This window comes from Labeo rohita, chromosome 8 (assembly GCF_022985175.1).
Source record: "Labeo rohita strain BAU-BD-2019 chromosome 8, IGBB_LRoh.1.0, whole genome shotgun sequence".
NCBI lineage: Eukaryota > Metazoa > Chordata > Actinopteri > Cypriniformes > Cyprinidae > Labeo > Labeo rohita.
The window spans coordinates 22,483,326-22,503,200 of NC_066876.1; the positions used below are offsets into that span (position 1 = coordinate 22,483,326).

At 35.4% G+C, this 19,875-nt stretch overlaps 4 protein-coding genes across 6 annotated transcripts in view; 1 reads left to right on the forward strand and 3 right to left on the reverse strand.

Annotated features, from left to right (window-relative positions):
- Positions 1 to 421: 421 nt before the first annotated feature.
- On the reverse strand, positions 422 to 2,439 carry ela2 (elastase 2). Its single transcript, XM_051116345.1, has 8 exons — positions 2,277 to 2,439; positions 1,994 to 2,082; positions 1,621 to 1,718; positions 1,321 to 1,443; positions 1,100 to 1,236; positions 867 to 1,012; positions 629 to 781; positions 422 to 521 (listed from the first exon to the last, which is right to left on the reverse strand). The coding sequence occupies exons 1-8, from the start codon at positions 2,311 to 2,313 to the stop codon at positions 504 to 506; spliced, it is 801 nt and encodes a 266-aa protein (XP_050972302.1). The 5' UTR covers positions 2,314 to 2,439; the 3' UTR covers positions 422 to 503.
- A 4,262-nt stretch (positions 2,440 to 6,701) lies between these two features.
- ela2l (elastase 2 like) lies at positions 6,702 to 9,483 on the forward strand. Of its 2 annotated transcripts, XM_051116343.1 has the most exons (8): positions 6,702 to 6,811; positions 6,982 to 7,070; positions 7,779 to 7,876; positions 8,048 to 8,167; positions 8,262 to 8,398; positions 8,533 to 8,678; positions 9,120 to 9,272; positions 9,390 to 9,483. In XM_051116343.1, the coding sequence occupies exons 1-8, from the start codon at positions 6,772 to 6,774 to the stop codon at positions 9,402 to 9,404; spliced, it is 798 nt and encodes a 265-aa protein (XP_050972300.1). In that variant the 5' UTR covers positions 6,702 to 6,771; the 3' UTR covers positions 9,405 to 9,483. The 2 variants fall into 2 exon arrangements, with proteins under 2 accessions (XP_050972300.1, XP_050972299.1); XM_051116342.1 differs by having other exon boundaries at positions 9,120 to 9,483.
- A 335-nt stretch (positions 9,484 to 9,818) lies between these two features.
- On the reverse strand, positions 9,819 to 17,073 carry alas2 (aminolevulinate, delta-, synthase 2). Its single transcript, XM_051116341.1, has 11 exons — positions 16,935 to 17,073; positions 15,841 to 16,002; positions 15,498 to 15,668; positions 14,814 to 14,891; positions 14,358 to 14,580; positions 13,962 to 14,146; positions 12,455 to 12,634; positions 11,952 to 12,116; positions 11,594 to 11,862; positions 10,643 to 10,805; positions 9,819 to 10,434 (listed from the first exon to the last, which is right to left on the reverse strand). Exons 2-11 carry the CDS (start codon positions 15,989 to 15,991, stop codon positions 10,268 to 10,270), a joined length of 1,752 nt encoding a protein of 583 aa, XP_050972298.1. The 5' UTR covers positions 15,992 to 16,002; positions 16,935 to 17,073; the 3' UTR covers positions 9,819 to 10,267.
- Positions 17,074 to 17,276: 203 nt separating this feature from the next.
- Positions 17,277 to 19,875, reverse strand: part of itpr3 (inositol 1,4,5-trisphosphate receptor, type 3) — a 39,442-nt gene continuing 36,843 nt past the window's right edge. For both annotated transcript variants that reach the window (XM_051116340.1, XM_051116339.1), the window contains exons 56-58: positions 18,726 to 18,886; positions 18,427 to 18,588; positions 17,277 to 18,316 (exon numbers count right to left, since the gene is read on the reverse strand). In XM_051116340.1, the coding sequence (XP_050972297.1) occupies positions 18,194 to 18,316; positions 18,427 to 18,588; positions 18,726 to 18,886 (446 nt within the window). In that variant the 3' untranslated portion in view covers positions 17,277 to 18,193. The remainder of the gene's footprint in view (positions 18,317 to 18,426; positions 18,589 to 18,725; positions 18,887 to 19,875) is intronic.

The following is a 19,875-nucleotide window of genomic DNA, read 5'->3' on the forward strand; positions in this document are numbered from 1 at the left end:
GAATGACTTCTGAAGGATTATGTGACACTGAAGACTGCAGTAATGATGCTGAAAATTTAGCTTTGATCACAGGAATAAATTACATTTTAAAATATATTCAAATACAAAGCAGTTATTTAAAATGGTAAAAAAAATATTTCTTAATATTACTGCTTTTGCTGTATTTTGGATCAAATAAATGCAGGCTTGGTGAGTAAAGATTATCTACAAACTTTATCATTATAATCCACTACGCTAGCCTACAACCCTACAGCACATTTAGCCCCTAGCATATGCTAAATTATAATCTAAAATAGATCGGCATAGAATTGGGTAAATATCTAGATGACAAACACAACCTTAACAAAAGTGGAAAAGAGTGGGAAAAAATCATGCTTTTTAATGTATTTTTTTCATCTTTTAGGCTGAGAGCAGACAAAAATAGTTGTTGAATACATGTTTATTGATTACACATTTATTTTTTTGGTTGTTGTTAATTTTGAAGTAACCGCACCTTCCACACTTTAATTAGAGGTCATCACCTGAGAAAGAAAAGACCAGTTTAAAAATGTGAACATTTATGTCAACAGGATATGTGAAAAAGATGCCATGTGTTTGGAAAAAGACCAACAGGTTTTTTTATACTTACATTGTTGATCCAGGAAATGTAGCCAGACACACGGGTGAAGGCGGAGGGCTTCTTGGGGTAGTTGCAGCCCAAGCTGGAGCCAAAACTCACGATACCGTGAACATCCCAGGTGCCGTCACTTCTCTGGCAGTTCAGAGGGCCACCAGAATCACCCTGCACAAGTGAGGTAACATCATTAGTGTGCATTCTCACACATATTCATAATGAAATATCAAAATATAAACATTATCAAACCCACGTTGCAGCTAGACACCACTCCATCTCCACCAGCGCAAATCATGAGGTTGGTCACAAGGTCGCCCCACCAGTCAGGCCTACTGCAGGTAGCAAAGTCCACAACAGGGAGCTTAGCCTGCTGCAGAATATCAGCAATGGGGCCATTGGCTGAGGAGAAAGAAAGACAAAAGGAGCTAATTTGAGAAAAGATTTTCGTGGTTGAAAATAGGTAAATCGCAGTGGAAAGGCGCTTACTCCAGAGGCGTCCCCATCCAGTAACATAACAGCCGAAGTCGTGAGGCAGAATGCTGCCGGACGCAGGCAGGCAAGCAGGAGAAATCTTGTCAGTAAAAGTCACTGGAGTCGACAACTTGATCAGGGCAATGTCATTGCTGAGAATAACACACAAAGGCATCAAAAACACACTCTCAGATAAAACTTTTGTTCCCCTACATTAAAATTAGATGAGGACCAACCGGATATTGTAGGAATCCCAGTTCTCGTGCACTATAATCTTGGAAGGAGAGATGACGAGAGAGCCAGCCTCGTTGTCGTCTGGCAGATTGTGCTTGCCCAGGTAGACCCTGTAAGTGCGGCTGCTGCTTGGCAGATTTTTAAGTTATAGTATTAGTCCATCTTGTAATGCAGATCAACTCATAAAAATATTCATTGCATTCTTGTGTTGCCAATGAGAGAAGTGCAGCATTATGTTTTATGTTTCATTTCAGTATGAATTCATGATGCTAATTGTGACAGAAGGAGCAGCTGTTCCATACCCAACGCAGTGAGCAGCAGTCAAAACCCACTCACTGGCGATCAGGGTGCCACCACAAGTGTGGTAAAAGCTGTTGCCACTCTGGTACTGGAAGGACGCCTGAAATTGATAAGGTAAAATGTTGAACTGGAGCTACTTTCAGTGCAATACAGTCAAAATTCATCATTACATATTGCAATATTTGTAACTGTTACTTATAGAGCATTTTAGGATGAGATTAATACATTGTCTACAGAAATACAAAAGGCGTAGAAACAAATTTCACAATAGATTTCACCATTAATTACAAAGAAATAGCAAGTAATGCATTGAATTTAACTGAAACAGTATTTTCCTGTAAAATGTACTACAATAAAGTGTCATATTCACAATACCTGCCAGGGCCAGCTGTTTGGGACAACATCAGTTCCACCAACCACCCTTGAGATGGAAGGTTTATAGGTGGGCTGCCCACAACCGTAGGCTGTTTCAAGACAACACACATACATACGCAATGATAAAGTACATGTCTGCTCAGGTTCATTAGCCGCAATGCATATCTAAGTGAAATGCGTTAAAGATATCCCTTTTCATTCCACTGCTTAGGAACTAAAGTACGAGAGAATAGTTGAGAATAAACTCTTTTTAGGGTTTAGAGTAGACAAATGTTTGTCTTACCGCCAGCAATGAACAGAGCCAAGATCAGAAATTTCATGATGCCTGAATGAAGGGGTTACAGCCAAGCACCTGTCATTTATATAACTACCCCGGACCTGAACAGGATTACAGGCCGGTTACATTTCCTGTAGCAAAGCACCGATAGCATTCCCAGTATCATTTAGCCTTGTAGATAAACATCCCAATATATCAGTTATTTTAGAGGTTTTATATATGCAGCCTGTGAAAGGCACAGATGACATGCTGATATGAAGAGTAATCTCTTGCCAAAGCCAGATGGCTTTTTGTGCTTCACAAGCACTGCATATTTAACGTTCATATTTTTTTGTAGTGTTATGAAGTTTCAGGATTAAAATAAATCGGTGATAAAACTAAAAAAGTGTCATTTACCTGAAGTATATATGAAAATTAAAGAAGAAAAACACTATAAAAAGATGATTCTGCCGTCACACTAACAGCAAAATTATTTTGATGTTTTATTGATGATTTATTTTTAGATTCTACCCTGTGAAATATTAAGGTCAAGGTGCACCAGAGAGCTACTTTTTCTGACTAGTTTTTTTCTAAAGCAGTCATTCGTTCCAAGAACTGAGAGTGAATTGGCTTGTATATAAACATGATAGAGTTTGTACTCTTGGCTGTTCTGGTTGTTGGAGATAAGAAGTCTGTAACTACATTAATATGTATGTGCAGTTGAAGTCAAAAGTTGACGTACACCTTGCAGAAAATTCCTTCCGGTCCCACAAATTATTTGGTTTTTCAGCATTTTTGTGTATTTGAACCCTTTCCAATAATGACTGTATGATTTTGAGATCCATCTTTTCACACTGAGGACAACTGAAATGCAACTATTACAGAAAGTTCAAACTCTCACTGATGCTTCAGAAGAAAAAACAATGCATTAAGAGCGGGGGGTGTAAACTTTTGAACATAATGAAAATGCATACATTTTTCTAAATATCATTTTTTATAATATAGTACTGCTATTCAGAAGCTACGAAAGATAATTACATGTTCCCCAGAAGACAAAATAAGGTTAATTTAAATTTAAATAAAAGGCTCTTAATGCATTGTTTTTCCTTCTGAAGCAGCAGTAAGAAGCCTTCTGTAAATGTTGAATATGAGTCCCACAGTGTGAAAAGAATGATCTCAAAATCTTACAGTCATTGTTGGAAAGGGTTCAAATACACAAAAATGCTGAAAAACCAAAGAATTTGTGAAACCTGAAGAACGGCAGGCAGTTTAACTGTTCCGAACATGCAAGGAACTCATAAACAAATATCACTAAACAAACAAACAAAAAAAACACAGCTGTGGACCATTCAGGTAACAACACAGTATTAAGAATCAAGTGTATGTAAACTTTTGAACAGGGTCATTTTTCAGGGTCATAAATTCAACTAATATTTTCTCTTGTGGACAATATGTGAATGTCTTTTGTGTTAAATATCTTATTCATGTCAGTACTAAATAAAAAAATATGCATTTTGTGTGATCCCTTACTTTGGTAAAATAAATAACATTTTGCAGATTCTGCAAGGTGTATGTAAACTTTTGACGTGAACTTTTATGTATGTATGTATTTATTTTTATTTATTTACATTTTTTTTAGACAGGAGCCAATCATTATTTTGTCTGAGCTATGAAAAAAATATTTTTTTAATTTGCTTTATATTATCTTATTATTTTAGTGGATAGAATAAGTACATTTTGTGTAAATTTAACTTCAATTTAAGCCCCATATCTTCCCGAGTCGCGACTCATGATTCTCAACTTGTCTTGATAGAGAGGACTCTCTTTTCGTTATTTTCCTGCTTTTTCAAGTTTACTGTTTGGCTACATCAGAAACAAGTTTCTCAGTTATGAGGAAAGTAGGAAACTGGCTTTGAACTTCAATGGCACATATCTTCAATTTCCCTCTTTCATTCGCTTCCTTTGCTTTTAAATAAATGCGCAGTGAATATTTTACTTTCACTTTCAAATTAGCGGCGTCAATTGCTTGAATCCCATTCAAGAAACAACAAAATACAACGTTAAAGTAACTTAGCCTATAAATTAATCATAGAACTTTTATTAACAAAACGAATAAAAATAGCTTACACCATGCTATATGCCTAATATAAAATAACAAATAACTTAGGCTAGGCCTACATACATTTTAAATAGACTAGTATACAAAACTGAAAATCGGTAAACACTGTGGAACCAAATAAATATAAGAAACGTAAAACGTTTATTAGCAAAACGAATACACAAAGTAAAAATCAGCAAACACTGTAAAACCAAAATAAATAGAAATGAATGTTCAAAAAAACTTCAAAAACCACCATAGATAAACGAAAAAAGTCAACAGACTTTTCAAAATAAAAAACACTGCCAAACTTCCACCATCGTCTTGTCTGTCTAGCCTGACCTCCATCTTCTTGTCGGTCAGCTCATCACTCTGCTCGCTGATAAATAAAATCTGATCTGCGATGCGACTGTCGTTCGGCGCTCTGCATTGAGCAGCCGCGTTCAGCTTTATTTATAGGTTAGTGTCTGTTCTCCAGCTGAACTAAATAATATTTTATTACTATAAAAAAAAATCAAAACGACGGTGGTGGCATTGGGTAACGTTATGTTTTGTTTTTTTACTCTTTGTACAGAAGTCATTGTTAATTCTAAATGTATTTTAATGTAGAATATGTTACATAAGTATATGAAATATAGAACATATGTTTAAGAAAAATTCTGCTGCTGGCTCGTCTGTCAGTGGGTGCTCCCCAATGCATAAAAGTGAAACTCTGCTTATGATTTCATTATATTTCAAAACCCCCAAAAATCCCAACCAAAACCAAAAATGTCCTCATAGGGGCAGGAGGGACGGGGTGTGGGGGGGGCTCAGAGTTGGAAGAGTACATTCTTCACAATATAAATTATTAAAGGATCCCATGTTTTGTAAAATGTTCTTGTTGATCTTCTGAGAAAATATTTGATTTTTCTGTTTTTTTAAACAATATCATCACTAAGCCATAGTTACAGTTTTGGTGGCATTGGTGATTTCCACTCTAAAAACGATTGGTTTTTACTTTAACTGTCGAGATTTGCGATCGCACGTGCTCTGTGTATACTAGAGCAGCAGTACTTCCCACACATTTTACAAGATTAGGTGCTTGTCAGTGGTGTTTAGGATCTGCAAATCATTTGACATCGTCCTCAGTCATCTCTCCTTACTCTGTTCATGTGGTAAGTAAAATTTGATATACTGTAATGTAACAGGTTACAACCAGGGCCGTAGCTGGAGTTTGCAGTGCCCCGTGCAGGTTGTACCCACGGGCCCTGTTTGAAATTGTGTTAATAGCACAAATAAATAAATAGAACAAAGATGCAAATTAAACAATGTTTACGTTCAGGCACAGAAACAGAATAATCAAATGTAAAATAGCATTGCATAGTCTTCAGTGTATAAATGAAATATAGATTAATTCTTGTTAAAACTACAAAGTAATTCAGTAAAAAGCAGTGAGTGATTTTTCTCATTTCATTTCTTGGATTACATTAAGGACACCAACACCAGCTAGTAAATTAGGCACGGTCACGTGTGCCATCTGGGATATGTATATAATGATACATATCCCAGATAGCACACATACATCTGCAAGATGTCTGTTAAAGATCACTTCATCTGGAAAGAATCTGCTGTGTACAAACATCTGACAGATGTCTGTAAGATGTCAGTTTTACATACATTCTAGATCTATTTGACATCTGATAGGAAACGTCCTATAGACGTATTCCAGACAAGAAAACAATGTAAAAAAAAATCTTCTGTATGTAAATGCAGATGTCAAATAGATACCTCTGTGATGTATGTGTGTTATGAGGGATCCGATTTTTTTTTTGTCTACGTTCACTTAGGAAATAACACACAATTTTCTATGCCTTTCTGCATACAGACATTAGAATACAAATATTAATAAACAGATACCAAATAAACAGATAAATAACCAAGGTTACATTATGCAGCCCGTGAAATGCACAGATGATATGCTGATATGAACAATAACACCTTGTGCATAAGGCCATACTAAAAACTATACATTTCATAACATCTGATGTTTTAGCCGAGTTTTGAGGGGAAATGAGCTATTATGATTTTGACAAAATATATATATATATATATAATATGTAAAGAGTATCATGCCTGTTGCAAATAAAATGGAGAAACTGTATAAAAGGTGTGTTTTTGAAAATTAAATGTGAGAACACAACAAATGTTCAACATCTTAATCAACAGAAAAAAATGATTTTAAAATTGATTAGATTATACCCTGTGAATTATCAAAGTCAAAGTGTACCCAGAGAACCACCAAGGGGGGTTATTTATTTGTTTTTCCTAAAGCAGTCAAGGACATTTGTTCCGAACCATTGCTTAACTATGCTCAGGTATTACACTGAAAGTGAACTCGCCAGTATATAAACCCCAGCAGAGAGGGCAAACTTTGAAGATACAACCATGATGAAGCTTGTGGTCCTGGCTGTTCTGTTTGTTGGAGGTAAGAAGCTTTTCAAGACTGATAATATACTGTAGTACTGACTATTTGATAAGGTCTGGAAATGACATGTAGAATCTTATTTAATATTTAAACAATAATGTTACTTTTAAAAATGTCTAATAATATTTACTGCTAATAAAACAAGCATAATGTGTTATGTTTCACCTCAGCCTACGGATGTGGGCTGCCCACCTACCCTCCCGTTATTTCTAGGGTTGTGGGAGGTGTGGATGTCCGTCCACACAGCTGGCCCTGGCAGGTACATACACATTTCATTATTTCAATTACGTTTTTATTCAAACATACTGTCCTGTTAATCTTTATTTCTGTCCTTGTTTAAAAACATTTTTCATTTGGGTAGAATAAGCTGTGTTAACCCTATGAAGCCTGAGATATCAAAGTCAAAGAGATCTTTATAACAGTACTATAATAATTAGATATAATTACTATTATTATTATAACAGAAATTGTTTACATAAAATACACTACCAGTCAAAAGGTTTGAACAGTAAGATTTGTAATGTTTTTTTAAAGAAGTCTCTTCTGCTCACCAAGCCTGCATTTATTTACAGTACAGCAAAAACAGTGCTGCAAAAACAGATTTAGCAGAAATAAATTACATTTTAAAATATATTCAAATAGAAAATAGTTATTTTAAATAGTAAAAATATTTTTTTGTAGTAAAAATAAATGCAGGCTTGTTGAGCAGAAAAGACTTCTTTAAAAAAAAAAAAAACTTTTGACTGGTAGTGTCACATTTTTCTAAAAACAATATGTATCCATAATCAAGTAAACCTAAGTTGTTTCAGTCCAGTAAGTGTTCATCTTGAAATATATTACTAACCATTTAAATGTTATTCTTATGTTCACTTTACAAAAATCAGCAAAGATTATTAAATTGTTTTTTTTTTAATTGCTGACTTAGGACGTAAAGACGACAACTGACCCCATTCTGTTTTTCACCTAGGTCTCCCTCCAGTACCAGAGTGGCAGCAGCTGGTACCACACTTGCGGTGGAAGTCTTATTTCCAGTGAGTGGGTTCTGACTGCTGCTCACTGCATCGGGTTAGTCTGAAAATTGTAAACACAGGCCTAGTTAAAAATAAAAATGCACAATTTTAGTATACCATATTTAGTATCATGGTATACGTCAAAGTACTATGTTACTATTTACTATTTATAGCATTTGTGAGTGTTTCTGAACTGGTTTTTCTTCCTCTCGTGGTCCACGAGCAGTAGCAGGACTTACAGGGTGTATCTGGGAAAACATAACCTGCAGACGGAGGAGAATGGATCCCAGGCCATCGGCACTAGCAAGATCATTGTCCACGAGAACTGGAATTCCTTCACTATCCGGTATGGATGGCAAACGACTCCTCACAAACAAAAGAAATGCCTATCTTGAACATTTGTGAAAGGAATCTAATTTTCATGTTGTCTCTGGGCTCAGTAATGACATCGCCCTGATTAAACTGGCGACTCCTGTCACTGTAAGTGACACTATCACTCCTACTTGTCTGCCTACTAATGGGGATGTTCTGCCTCACAATGCTCCCTGCTACGTCACTGGTTGGGGACGTCTTTACAGTAAGTAATTTGGTGGTTATGCATCAAGTTGTGCTGTTAATCTCAACTGAATAGTACACGATTAGGAGATATCCACATTTTAGGCTGCTTTTTTGTCTTTTTCCTTCTCACCGTTTTTCATTGTCAATAATCAGCCAATGGACCCCTTGCTGATAACCTGCAGCAGGCTCTCCTGCCCGTCGTGGATTACGCCACCTGCTCTCAGTCTGACTGGTGGGGCTCTCAGGTCACACAAAACATGGTCTGCGCTGGTGGAGATGGTGTTGTTGCTGGATGTAATGTAAGGAGATATTGATGACTTATAGTCTATTTCTTTTCATCAATCAGTTTTTGTAATATTTGATTATATTAACTTTATGCAGCCTACAATAAGGGGCCGTTTACACAGAATGCGGTTTTCCATTGCTCTACTTCCTCCATTGTTTTTCTAACGTGCTAGACGGATGTAAAAAAACGTCAGAGACCTTACGTTTCTTCCCCAATAGTACTTCCCCATAGAATAAAGAAGTGAGAAGTTACTTAAAAGTATACTTTTATAAATTAAAAGCGTGTAGCGTAGCCTATTCCATCTTTTAGGTAGACTAAATCTAGGTGTCATATAAAAAAGTTAACATAATATTACGAAATATTTACAAAATTTAAAGAATATTTTCATTAAAAGGCAAAAAGTATGACTGAAACAACGACAACCGATTAACACTCCTCCTGTCACACAACACAGGGCGACTCTGGTGGCCCCCTGAACTGTGCTGGTAACGGCGGCGCTTGGGAGGTCCACGGTATTGTGAGCTTCGGTTCTGGTCTGAGCTGCAATTATAGCAAGAAGCCCACCGTTTTCACTCGCGTCAGCGCCTACATTGATTGGATCAGCAAGGTAAGTGTTTTATATTAGCAGACGCACTGTAATAACATGCAGATGAAGCTTCATGGCTTTTTAGACAGTTTTTGTCATCATGGAAACTATTGTAATACAATTTCTTATCTTTTACAGAACATGGTCGCCTAATAAAGAAAAATGGGTTTTGTACCATCAATGCATTGAACAATAAAAATACTACACATAAAAAATAAAGGTGTAAAGTACTTTTTTTATAATTATTATTTAACATTATAAATACCCGGTTCAAATGCACTTACGACCTGTATGATTTTGTAACTTATTGATACAAATGTTTTTGAGGTGTTTGCCAAAATTATGAGATCTCACAGCTCAGTAGGGGACACTTCCATTACAGTCCGGCAGATGGCAGTGTGGTGTTTTAATTAAAAAGGGTCCCATCCAAGAAAATGTAAACATTTAAGTCACTTTCAACTATGGTTTGTTGATGTTTTGCATTTAAATCTCATAAATTAAAATAAATCAGATTTAGAGTACAAATATAACTACTAGTTTGATTGGTATAATGAGTTATCAGAGGCATTTTGTTACAATGGCCATATTTATTGAATTTGTGAATTCATACATTTGAGTGCAAATGGTCCAAAACTGTAAGAGGGCATGTGGCATAGTTTCAGTGTAAGCTGTTATTAAATATACTCTTGCATATACATAATACCAATAATAGAAAACTACCAAAAAGTGCCCATGTGCAGGTTTGTCGTCATGCAAAGGGGACACACAATTAATGGATTTAGCCAATAGTGGTACATTTATACGAATATGTGAAAACAAATATTCTTTGCATCATTAACAATCACAGCAAACAATACAGAAACACTATTTTTTTTACAAACTGCCACAAACAGGACATTTTGATCACCCTCTACATTAATCTTACCATAAAAATATTCATGATTAGAAGTGGATTTTTTTGAAGAGTCAATCTAATCTAATTAAACAGATCTTCATCTTGGTCTGCTGATACTGACTCACTGTGCAGCGACAGTGATGTATTTCGGCTCCATGTTCCCAAAGTAGGACTTCTCCCACTCACTCATGAGGTCAAAATGAAGAGGCCGATCACAGAAGGTGCAGGAGGCCATAGCCGGTCCATTCAGAGGCAGTCCAACCTCCTGCCAGACATCCAACAGTTTCTCTGTCCAACATAAAATATTATTAAAAAATTCAGATACAAATCATTACCAGTTCAAAATCTAAATCTAATCTAGATTCAACGGCGGATGTCAAAGTGTTGCAGAAAATGAAATCACGGTTCTGTTTAGTAGTGCTAGCAGTACAGAAATTAAACGCTTCATCTTTAAACTGCAAAAAAACTTTGTTTACCTAATTGCATGACCACTCACCTACAAAGTAGTTCATCATAATGGGATTGTGGAAAGGAGAAGGAGCCAACCGCAGCAGCTCTTCTCCACGAGGCACTGTTGGGTAATTTATGGCCTGCACATAGATGTTGTGTTTCTCCAACAGAATGTCACACACTTGAGAGTTTTTAGCTGCATTTCCAACCTGAAATATCAGATTTAAAATGAAAACTTTTATACCTGTGCAAACAAAGGGTTCAAACTATGTATAATATGTATTTTAATATTTAAAAACTAGAGTGAATAGTCAGAATGAAAATCATCATCATTTATTAATCCTCATGTTGTTAGAAACCTATAAGACTTTACTAATAAACAAAATAAAAATATATATAGTTTTTAACCACAACTGCTGGTCTTGCACTAGCTCTACGATGTGTGTCCGCAACTTGACGCATTACATAATTACGTTGGAAAGGTCACACATGGTTAATTCTTTGTCTGTGTAATTCAGTTCAAAAAGGTAGGGTAGGGAAAAAAAAAAACTCCATCTGATTTTCTCCTCCGACTTCAAAATCATCAGACATCTTTGTTTTACTTTTTTTGTAAAGGGTGTTTGACTTTCTTTGCACGTTCAATTTGTAAACACTGGGTCAGAATTTTGCCTATGTCAGGTGTGACCTTTCCAATGTATATATTTTTTAATATAAATATATATATATAATATAATTTTTTTTTTAGACAATGACCATTCATTTCGCTAGATTAGACCATTATTTTTCGGCTGGGATCATAGAGCCCTTTGAAGCTGCATTGAAACTGCAATTTGGACCTTCAACCCGTTGATCCCCATTGAAGCCCACTATATGGAGAAAAATCCTGGAATGTTTTTTTTAAAGTCCTTAAGTTCGACTGAAGAAATAAACACTTTAACATCTTGGATGACATAGGGGTGAGTAAATTAAGTACATAGTGGTGTTTGCAAACACTGACCCTAATTGGAATGATGTGGCTGGGGCAGTTGACCACAGGCAGCCCAGCGTCCAGCAGCAGCTGTCTCATGTGTTTGACGTTTCTCTGATGAGCTCTGCGCAAAGCTTGTCCTTCTGGGCTCTTAAGCACTCGCACCGATTCCAGAGCCCCGGCCAGCACCATAGGAGGCAATGAAGTAGTGAAGATAAAACCGGCGGCGTAGGAGCGCACAGTGTCCACCAGGGCGGCAGTGCTGGCTATGTAACCACCCACACAGCCAAATGCCTTACCTACAGATATTTCAAGGTATTACAGGTGAAATTACACTCACTAGTACTGGACAGAATCATGCACTAGACATTGACTGTATCTGTCTTACCCAGAGTTCCAGAGACAATATCGATCTTGTGCATGACGTTGTCTCTCTCTCCTACACCTGCTCCATGAGCCCCATACAGTCCGACAGCATGGACCTCATCCACAAAAGTCAGAGCTCCATATTTATGTGCTACATCACATAGCTCTTCTAGAGGGCAAATTGCACCTGAAACGAATTGAGTTATTTTTCAGTTAATGCGCTATTATCAGTTGGCCATTATTAATTTATTCCACATGCCTAAGTGTCTGATAAAAGGGTGGTTGCCAAGATAAAGCAAGTAGTATTTGGCTGCTTGTGTAATGTTAAAATAGCCGTCCTAATGTGGAAACCCGCTTCACATATGGTTTTATTTAAAGTGGCTTAAATTGCATTTTTAGACATTATCAGTTCATGTATTTCCTAGGAATCAAACCCTTGATCATGGCGTACCTAGAGCCAAGCTTTATTTCACCATATTAAGAAATTAACTCTTGAGTCAGTTATGTGATAGCTATTCTACTCACCATCCATTGAATGAACAGTCTCAAAAGCCACAATTTTGGGTGTGAGTGGATCTGAACGGCTGAGCAGCTCCTCTAGATGACTGGCATCATTGTGTCGGAAAATGAAGCGTTTGGCCCCACTGTTCCTGATGCCCTGGATCATGGAGGCGTGATTACCCATGTCTGAGTAGATCTCACAGCCTTTGTAGAGAAAAGACATTTTAGAGGAATTTCAGAAGAAACATTACTGTTTAGTTTGAGATCAGTGAAATTTTTCATTTAAATACTTTTATTAAGCACGGATGCATAAAATTGGTCAATAAAGACAATGTTACAATACTTTTTAAATAAATTCAGTTTTTTTTTGTTTTGTTTTGTTTTTGTTTTTAACTTTCTTTCAAAGAATCCTAAAAAAAAGGTGGTTTCAACAAAAATATTGAGAAGAACAACTGTTTCATTATTGATAATCAGCACAGCAGCAAATCAGCATATTAGAATGATCTCTGAAGGATCATGTGACACTTAAGATTGGAATAATAGCTGATGTAAATTCAGCCTTGCTCTCACAAGAATAAGTTACATATTAAAATATATTAAATTGGTTATTTGAAAAATATATATATTTCATAATAATTCTTTACTGTATTTTGGATCACTTTAAAAAAAAAAAACTATTATAATAATAAAAAATCATAATCAACTGTTTTTTTTTTTATTTAATTTAATAGCAGTATTGTTTTTTTTTATTTAATAAGCAACCTACATTACCAGTCAAAAGTTTTTGAACAGTAAGATTTTTAATGTTTTTTAAAGGAGGCTCTTCTGCTCACCAAACCTGCATTTATTTGATCCAAAATACAGCACAAAGAAGTAAAATTTTGAAATATTTTTACTATTTAAAAGAACAATTTTCTATTTGAACATATTTTAAAATGTAATTTATTCCTGTGATTTCAAAGCTGAGTTTTTAGCATCATTACTCCTGTCACCTGATTCTTCAGAAATCATTATAATATTCTGATTTTCTGCTCAAAAACATTTATTATTATTATTATGTTGAAAACATAATTTTAAGAAAAACCTGATTTTTTTCAGGTTTCTTTGATTAATAGAAAGTTCAGAAGCACAGCATTTATCTGAAATCTTTTGTAACATTATAAATGTCTTTATCAGCACTTTTGATCAATTTAAAGTATCCTTGCTAAATGAAAGTATTATTTCTATAATTACTTTCCTAAAAAAAAAAAAGACTGGCTCCAAGCTTTTGAATGGTATAGTGTATAATGTTACAAAAGTTATAATTAATAATTTTTTAATTATTAATAATAATAATTAAAAAAAAAGTTTTCTTGAACAACAAATCAGCATATTAAAATGATTTCTGAAGGATCATGTGACACTAAAGACTAGAGTAATGATGCTGAAAATTTGGCTTTGATCACAAAATACATTTTAAAATATATTCAAACAGAAAACACTTATTTACTGTTATTACAGTTACAGTTACAGTTATTGTTTTGTTAAATACCTGGGAGCATTTTAGCCAAAGTAAAGAGGGTGGAATCATTGGCTACAAAGCAGGAAGAAAAGACCAGAGCTCCATCTTTCTGATGCAGACGGGCCAGCTCGCTCTCCAGGGCCACGTGATAGTTACTAGTCCCGGAGATATTTCGGGTGCCACCTGCTCCTGCACCATGCTTCTGCAAAGCCTCTCTAAGAAACGTTGAAAGATTGTGATTACTAGCAGATATGTACATCCAAAGTCAAACAAGAAACTTCCAAGTACAGGCTACTATTTTATCATACATACAGCATTTAGCAAGACTCATAAGTTGTTGTACTACTGCACCTTCATTTGTTCTGCTTTATGTATAATAACACATGACGACAAACATTTATTTCATTATTTGTTTTAAATACTGACTCTATGGCCTGGACAACGCGAGGATGTCGACTCATGCCCAGGTAATCATTACTGCACCACACAGACACCTGGGAGCCCAAACGTCCAGGGATGGAATAGTCCTCAGCAAAAGGGAAAACCTCTGCAAAACGGTTCACCGTCTTAAAGATACGGTAGGTATAGTCATTCTTCTTTTCCACAATCTTCTGAGTGAAGAAGTCATCGTAGCTGAAACTGGGTCTGGCTGAATTATTTAAAAAGCAGATGGTCAATCACCAGTCAAAAAGTACCTTATTTACCCCTAAATGGTACTATAATAATAGTGTAAATGTAATATTAGTACCTAAAGTGTACAAATTGTGTTTTAGTACATTTTAAAAGGATACTGCCCCAGTGACAGTTTGTTATTTGTTTTTTTCTGAGAGTGTTTAGAAGTATTCTACTGTAAACTGTAAAGAAAAATGCCATCAAACTCACTAAAGTTGTCCTGAAGATGGTGTGTAGGACCAGAAGAGTGATGACTTTGCAAGCCACTAAACAGTGAGCTCATCAAGCCTGGAGATAAAGAGCATTGATGTGTCAGAAATTCATCAAACAAACATAAAATGTAGCATTTTCGCTCTGCTTTCACACTAAAATCACGTTTCAGGGTGAAAACAGTGCAAAAGTCGAAGTGTTTTGTATTTAACGCCATTGTTTAGGTGATATATTTTCCTTAAATTACAGGCTACGCACATAAACTGTCAAACCGTGCTAGCTCTAAAACCCAAAAACCACAATTTTCCACTTAGATGTTATTTTCTAGAGGTTTAATCCGTAATGTGATTGTCTAAAGACTAGCTTTTGTTACATCAGCAGTCTGAGTCATCATCTGTTTACTATTCACAGCTGTGGAGTCTCTCAAATTGGAGTTAAATGGTGCAAATTGCAGAGTGAAAAATGCATCCAACCCCTGCATGATACACTGCTCAGACAAAAGAGCCTCTTCAGCACTGAACTAATTATACTGTGGTGGTAAAAAAAAAAAAAAAAGAGACAGCTGCTGCAGCACATCAGCCAGCAGTCTAGATGATATCTGCTTCTCAAACAATATATAAACATTACAGTTCACAAACATTTACACAGTATATGAAACTATCATACTAAAAGTGAGTGTTTTACCAGAAGTGTCTTGAGTCTCAAGATTGGGCTGGACATCCTCCTGCACTTGTGGACTGGCTTTAACTAGTCCAATCTTAGAGGAAACGAAGGGACAGCTCTGGGACATGGAGATCGCCACCTGAGTGGCTGTGGTCGCCAACTGTCGCTTTGGCTCCTTATGAGGAAGGAGGCCTGAATGCAATAAGCGCACGAATATAAGCAATATATAAAGATAATCTGAGGTACTGACTCACAATATTTGAGTCAGTGAGATTTTAATGATAAAAATATGGAATTTTTTAGTCATACCTGGTATAGTAAACCTTATATAGTATAGAAAATACCACAAAAATATCAGCATTACCTTTTTCCTCTGAGGTCTGGGTGGCTTTTACAGAGATCTGGCGGACAATGATTGGACATCGTTCAGCCAAGCCAAAGTACGCTGTCACGTTCCTTAGAGAAGGGCCTGGAGTGGACTTCAAGAATGGGCAGTGATGCAGAAAAGCAGACATGATTTTAACAGCTGTAAACAATGGAAAAGACGGTCAGTGGAAATATACTTTAATGTAACAACACTGTCAGCCAGATTTATTAGAAAGATACCCAGCTAAAATACTCATTAGGTTACATAATATTAATAATTAAGTCCTTAAGAGCCTCTAAAGTGAGCCTAATCTAAATTTCGAGCAGTGGGGTTCAGGGTGGGCCGGGCAACCGGGCGCGGCCGATAACGCGGTTTATCTGGAACCCGCAGACTCACGCTCCTCAACACTCCGTTCTCAAAGTTAAAAAACTGACGTCATATAGCTAATATATTGATAAAGGCTAGATTATACTTACCGAAAAGTATAAACTCTATAAAACAAAGTAGGCTATTATTAAAATGGTCAACAAAAACAAGCGTAGTGAATTTTCGAAAGTGTAAACTTAAAGTAATTTCACTTGTATTACCGTAAAGATGACACTGTTGTTAATATTAATAACGACAATAACAACAACAACAAACTATCATATAGTACCATAACATATAATGTAATATATATTTTATTATACAATACATTATAATACCTAATACGAGTTACCACATAAACTCGTACAGTAGCTTTCAGAGGTCTTATAGTTGTGGTAGTAAGATGTGTGTGTGTGTGTGTGTTTTTTTTATGTTGACTGTATTCATGTGGTCTGAGGTTTATTAAACCTCACTTATCAGCAACCACAAATTATCAGTAAAGAAATAATTTCGATATTCCTATAAACAAACGAAATAAGTTTGACAAATGACTTCAGCCTTAATTCTGAGACTTATCTTCTGTCTGTTGGAAAAATGTAATTTACATCACTGCAATTTCTATTTCCAGTGACGTTTTACCTGTATTACCCTGCAGCCAATTCGGTGTAAATTTATGTGGTACACATTATTAAAATCGCTTTAATATTGTGAAAATATTAGCCTACCTGTTGACCTGCACTGAGGACGAACTTCTGAACGGCACCCGACGCTCAAACGAACATCGAAGGAATTGAGCCCGTCAGTCACTTCGTTCACACCCTAATACTGTGTGAACTGTGCGTGACAGGGGGACGTGATCTGACACAAGACAAATCAATAGGCAGAACTGCACTATTATTCACTGTTTACTTTAAAAGACGTCATTTATTTTGTTTGAAAAAGAATAAAGTCATGGCAATGTTTCAAATCAAATTTCTAATGATGTTCTTAACGTTTTATTATAGTAATATCGTAGCAATTTAACTCAATCGTTTCTGTCATGTTTAACAATATTAAGACACAAGACGTCAAATAACCAAATGTTTTATTTTGCATCTTGTGCAAAGTTGGTGAGGCACTTCATATCCACATATTAGCAATAATAGCAATAAAATGATGATTATTTGATATCAATAGTATTGATTAACTACACACTGACTGTTAATAACAAAGCCAAGATAAGTATGTTCCAGCATTCTTTTTGTGGCCATAAAAATGCAAATGACTTACAACTTAGTCCTGGTTGCACAATAAATAATTACATAGACATAAACATAGATACACATGCATTATGTCTATTAAAACCATGATCAGCATATCATCAAGACTGTTTTCATGATAGATAAGTTAAATAAGGAAGGTTATTTCCTGAGCAAGTTATGTACTTTATGAGTCATTTTTAGGCACTTTTAAATTAAAGCTGTATGAACTTTAAACACACTATACATGATGCCAGCCATTTATACTCCTTAGATGCAACTATGCAGACCAGGCATGATATTCCCCTTCATGTTTCCCAAATCATCTCAAAATCATATCAAGCAAGTGCATCATGACTATCTCTAAAAATACAGCATGTGCAGACTGTATTGACCTACAATTACTCATTATTAATCTAAAAACACATCAGCCTTATTTACATTAATGCTACATTTATCCATACATCCAACACAAGCTTTCAAACTAAAAGCTGATCTTATAAAAAAAAAAAAAAAAAACCAACAACATTGCATACTTTAAATATAGAAAATTTGTGCATACTAAAACCGTTCAGGTAATCAAAGGCCCCTCAAAGAATGACTATTTAGTCAGTAGTGCTTTTGTGGGAGTGTAGATCCAATCCGTCTATTTGTTATAACGCAACTTTTCCACACTGGGACGTACATCAGCATCACAGGATTACATTATTGCTTCTATAAAGTCAATGCAAGGTTAGTTGGAGAAATTAGGTCTTGATGACCTGAACATTTCCTCCAGCAGCACTAGGAGGCAGAGGCATCCCAGGGTTTGAGCCTGACTGAACATCTACAAAACCCATCCTCTGCCTTCTCTTCCTCTGCTCGGTCATCTAAATAAACAAATGCAAAACCATTATTTTATATACTTGTAAATATAAAATCTGAGAATGAGTTATTTTTTTTAATGCTGGACAAAGTGTGTTGACATTGATAAATGTACCTGTTCTTTCAGCTCTGTTAACTGGCTTGTGAGTTGCGTGACCACTTTCATGGTGGAGCTGAGACGATCCTGCAGGTTCCTCATCTCATTCTGTTCTCCATCTCCCTCAGTTACAACCAGAGACATGGCCTGCATGCGTGGGAACCAATCCAGGTTCTTATTCTAACAAGAGGTGACAAGAAGACTGAATCAAAACCCATTGCAAGGTTGAACAAAGAATGAATTAATTAAATTAAAGCTAAATAGAAACATATACAAAGAAAATAAGTAATTTGGAATTTTCAACTTTTTAACTTTACCTTTATCATATGAGCCACGTAGCTCTCTGGGCCAGTGTAATCGGTCTTGTTTTTCTCCCGTACCAGCACAATGAAATAAAGGTAGTGCCAGATGTTATGCTCAAATTTAATGTGTTCCTCGAATGATACAGTCTTATTATCAAACTTGTCCCTCTCGAGGCCTGTTGAAATACAAATACAGATGAATTCCTTTCTGTAATGTTTTCTGATGATTTATATGTGGGTGGCTGTCATAAAGCCTGTTAAGAAAGAGTCATTTTTCACCCACAACAAATAAATTAAGAAATTATATTTTGCTTAAAAAAATAAAAGCCTACATTGAGGAACACTAAAATATCTTTTTGAAAATTACAGAATTACAATGTCATAAAAATAAGTTTTGCATTGCAGTAAACATTGTGGGAAATGTATGGAAACCCTGAATGAAAAAAAAAGTTTTTTTTGTCTCATAATTCTGTCACTCTGTTTTTCAGATTTGCGTGACACAAACTTGCAATTCTGAATTTTTTTTTTTTTTTTTTTTTAGAATTGTATGATACAAACTAGCAATTCTGAATTTTTTCTCAAAATTATGCGATACTAATGTGCAATTCTGGCTTTTTTCTCAAAATTGTGATACAAACTTGCAATTCTGACTTTTTTCTCAAAATTTTGTGATACAAACTGACAAAACTGTCTTTTTTCTCAGAATTGCCCTGATACAAACTTGTAATTATGACTTTTTTCTTAAAATTATAATACAAACTTGCAAATCTGACTTTTTCTCAAAATTATGTGATACAAACTCGCAATTCTGACTTTTTTTCTCAAAATTGCGGGATGCAAACTCGCATATCTGACTTTTTTTCTCAAAATTGCGTGATATAAACACATAAAACTGACTTTTCTTTTTAGAATTAGATGATACAAACTTGTAATTCTGACTTTTTCTCGAAATTGATACAAACTTGCAAATCTGACTTTTCCTCAAAATTATGTTACTCGCAATTCTGACTTTTTTCTCAGAATTGTGTGATACAAACTCTCAATTCTCAGAAATAAACTTGCAATTCTGAGAAATGAAGTCAGACTTTATAACTTGCAATTGCTAATTTATATCATGCCATTTTAATTAATTTCTCAGTTGCTAGTTTATATCTCACAATTCTGA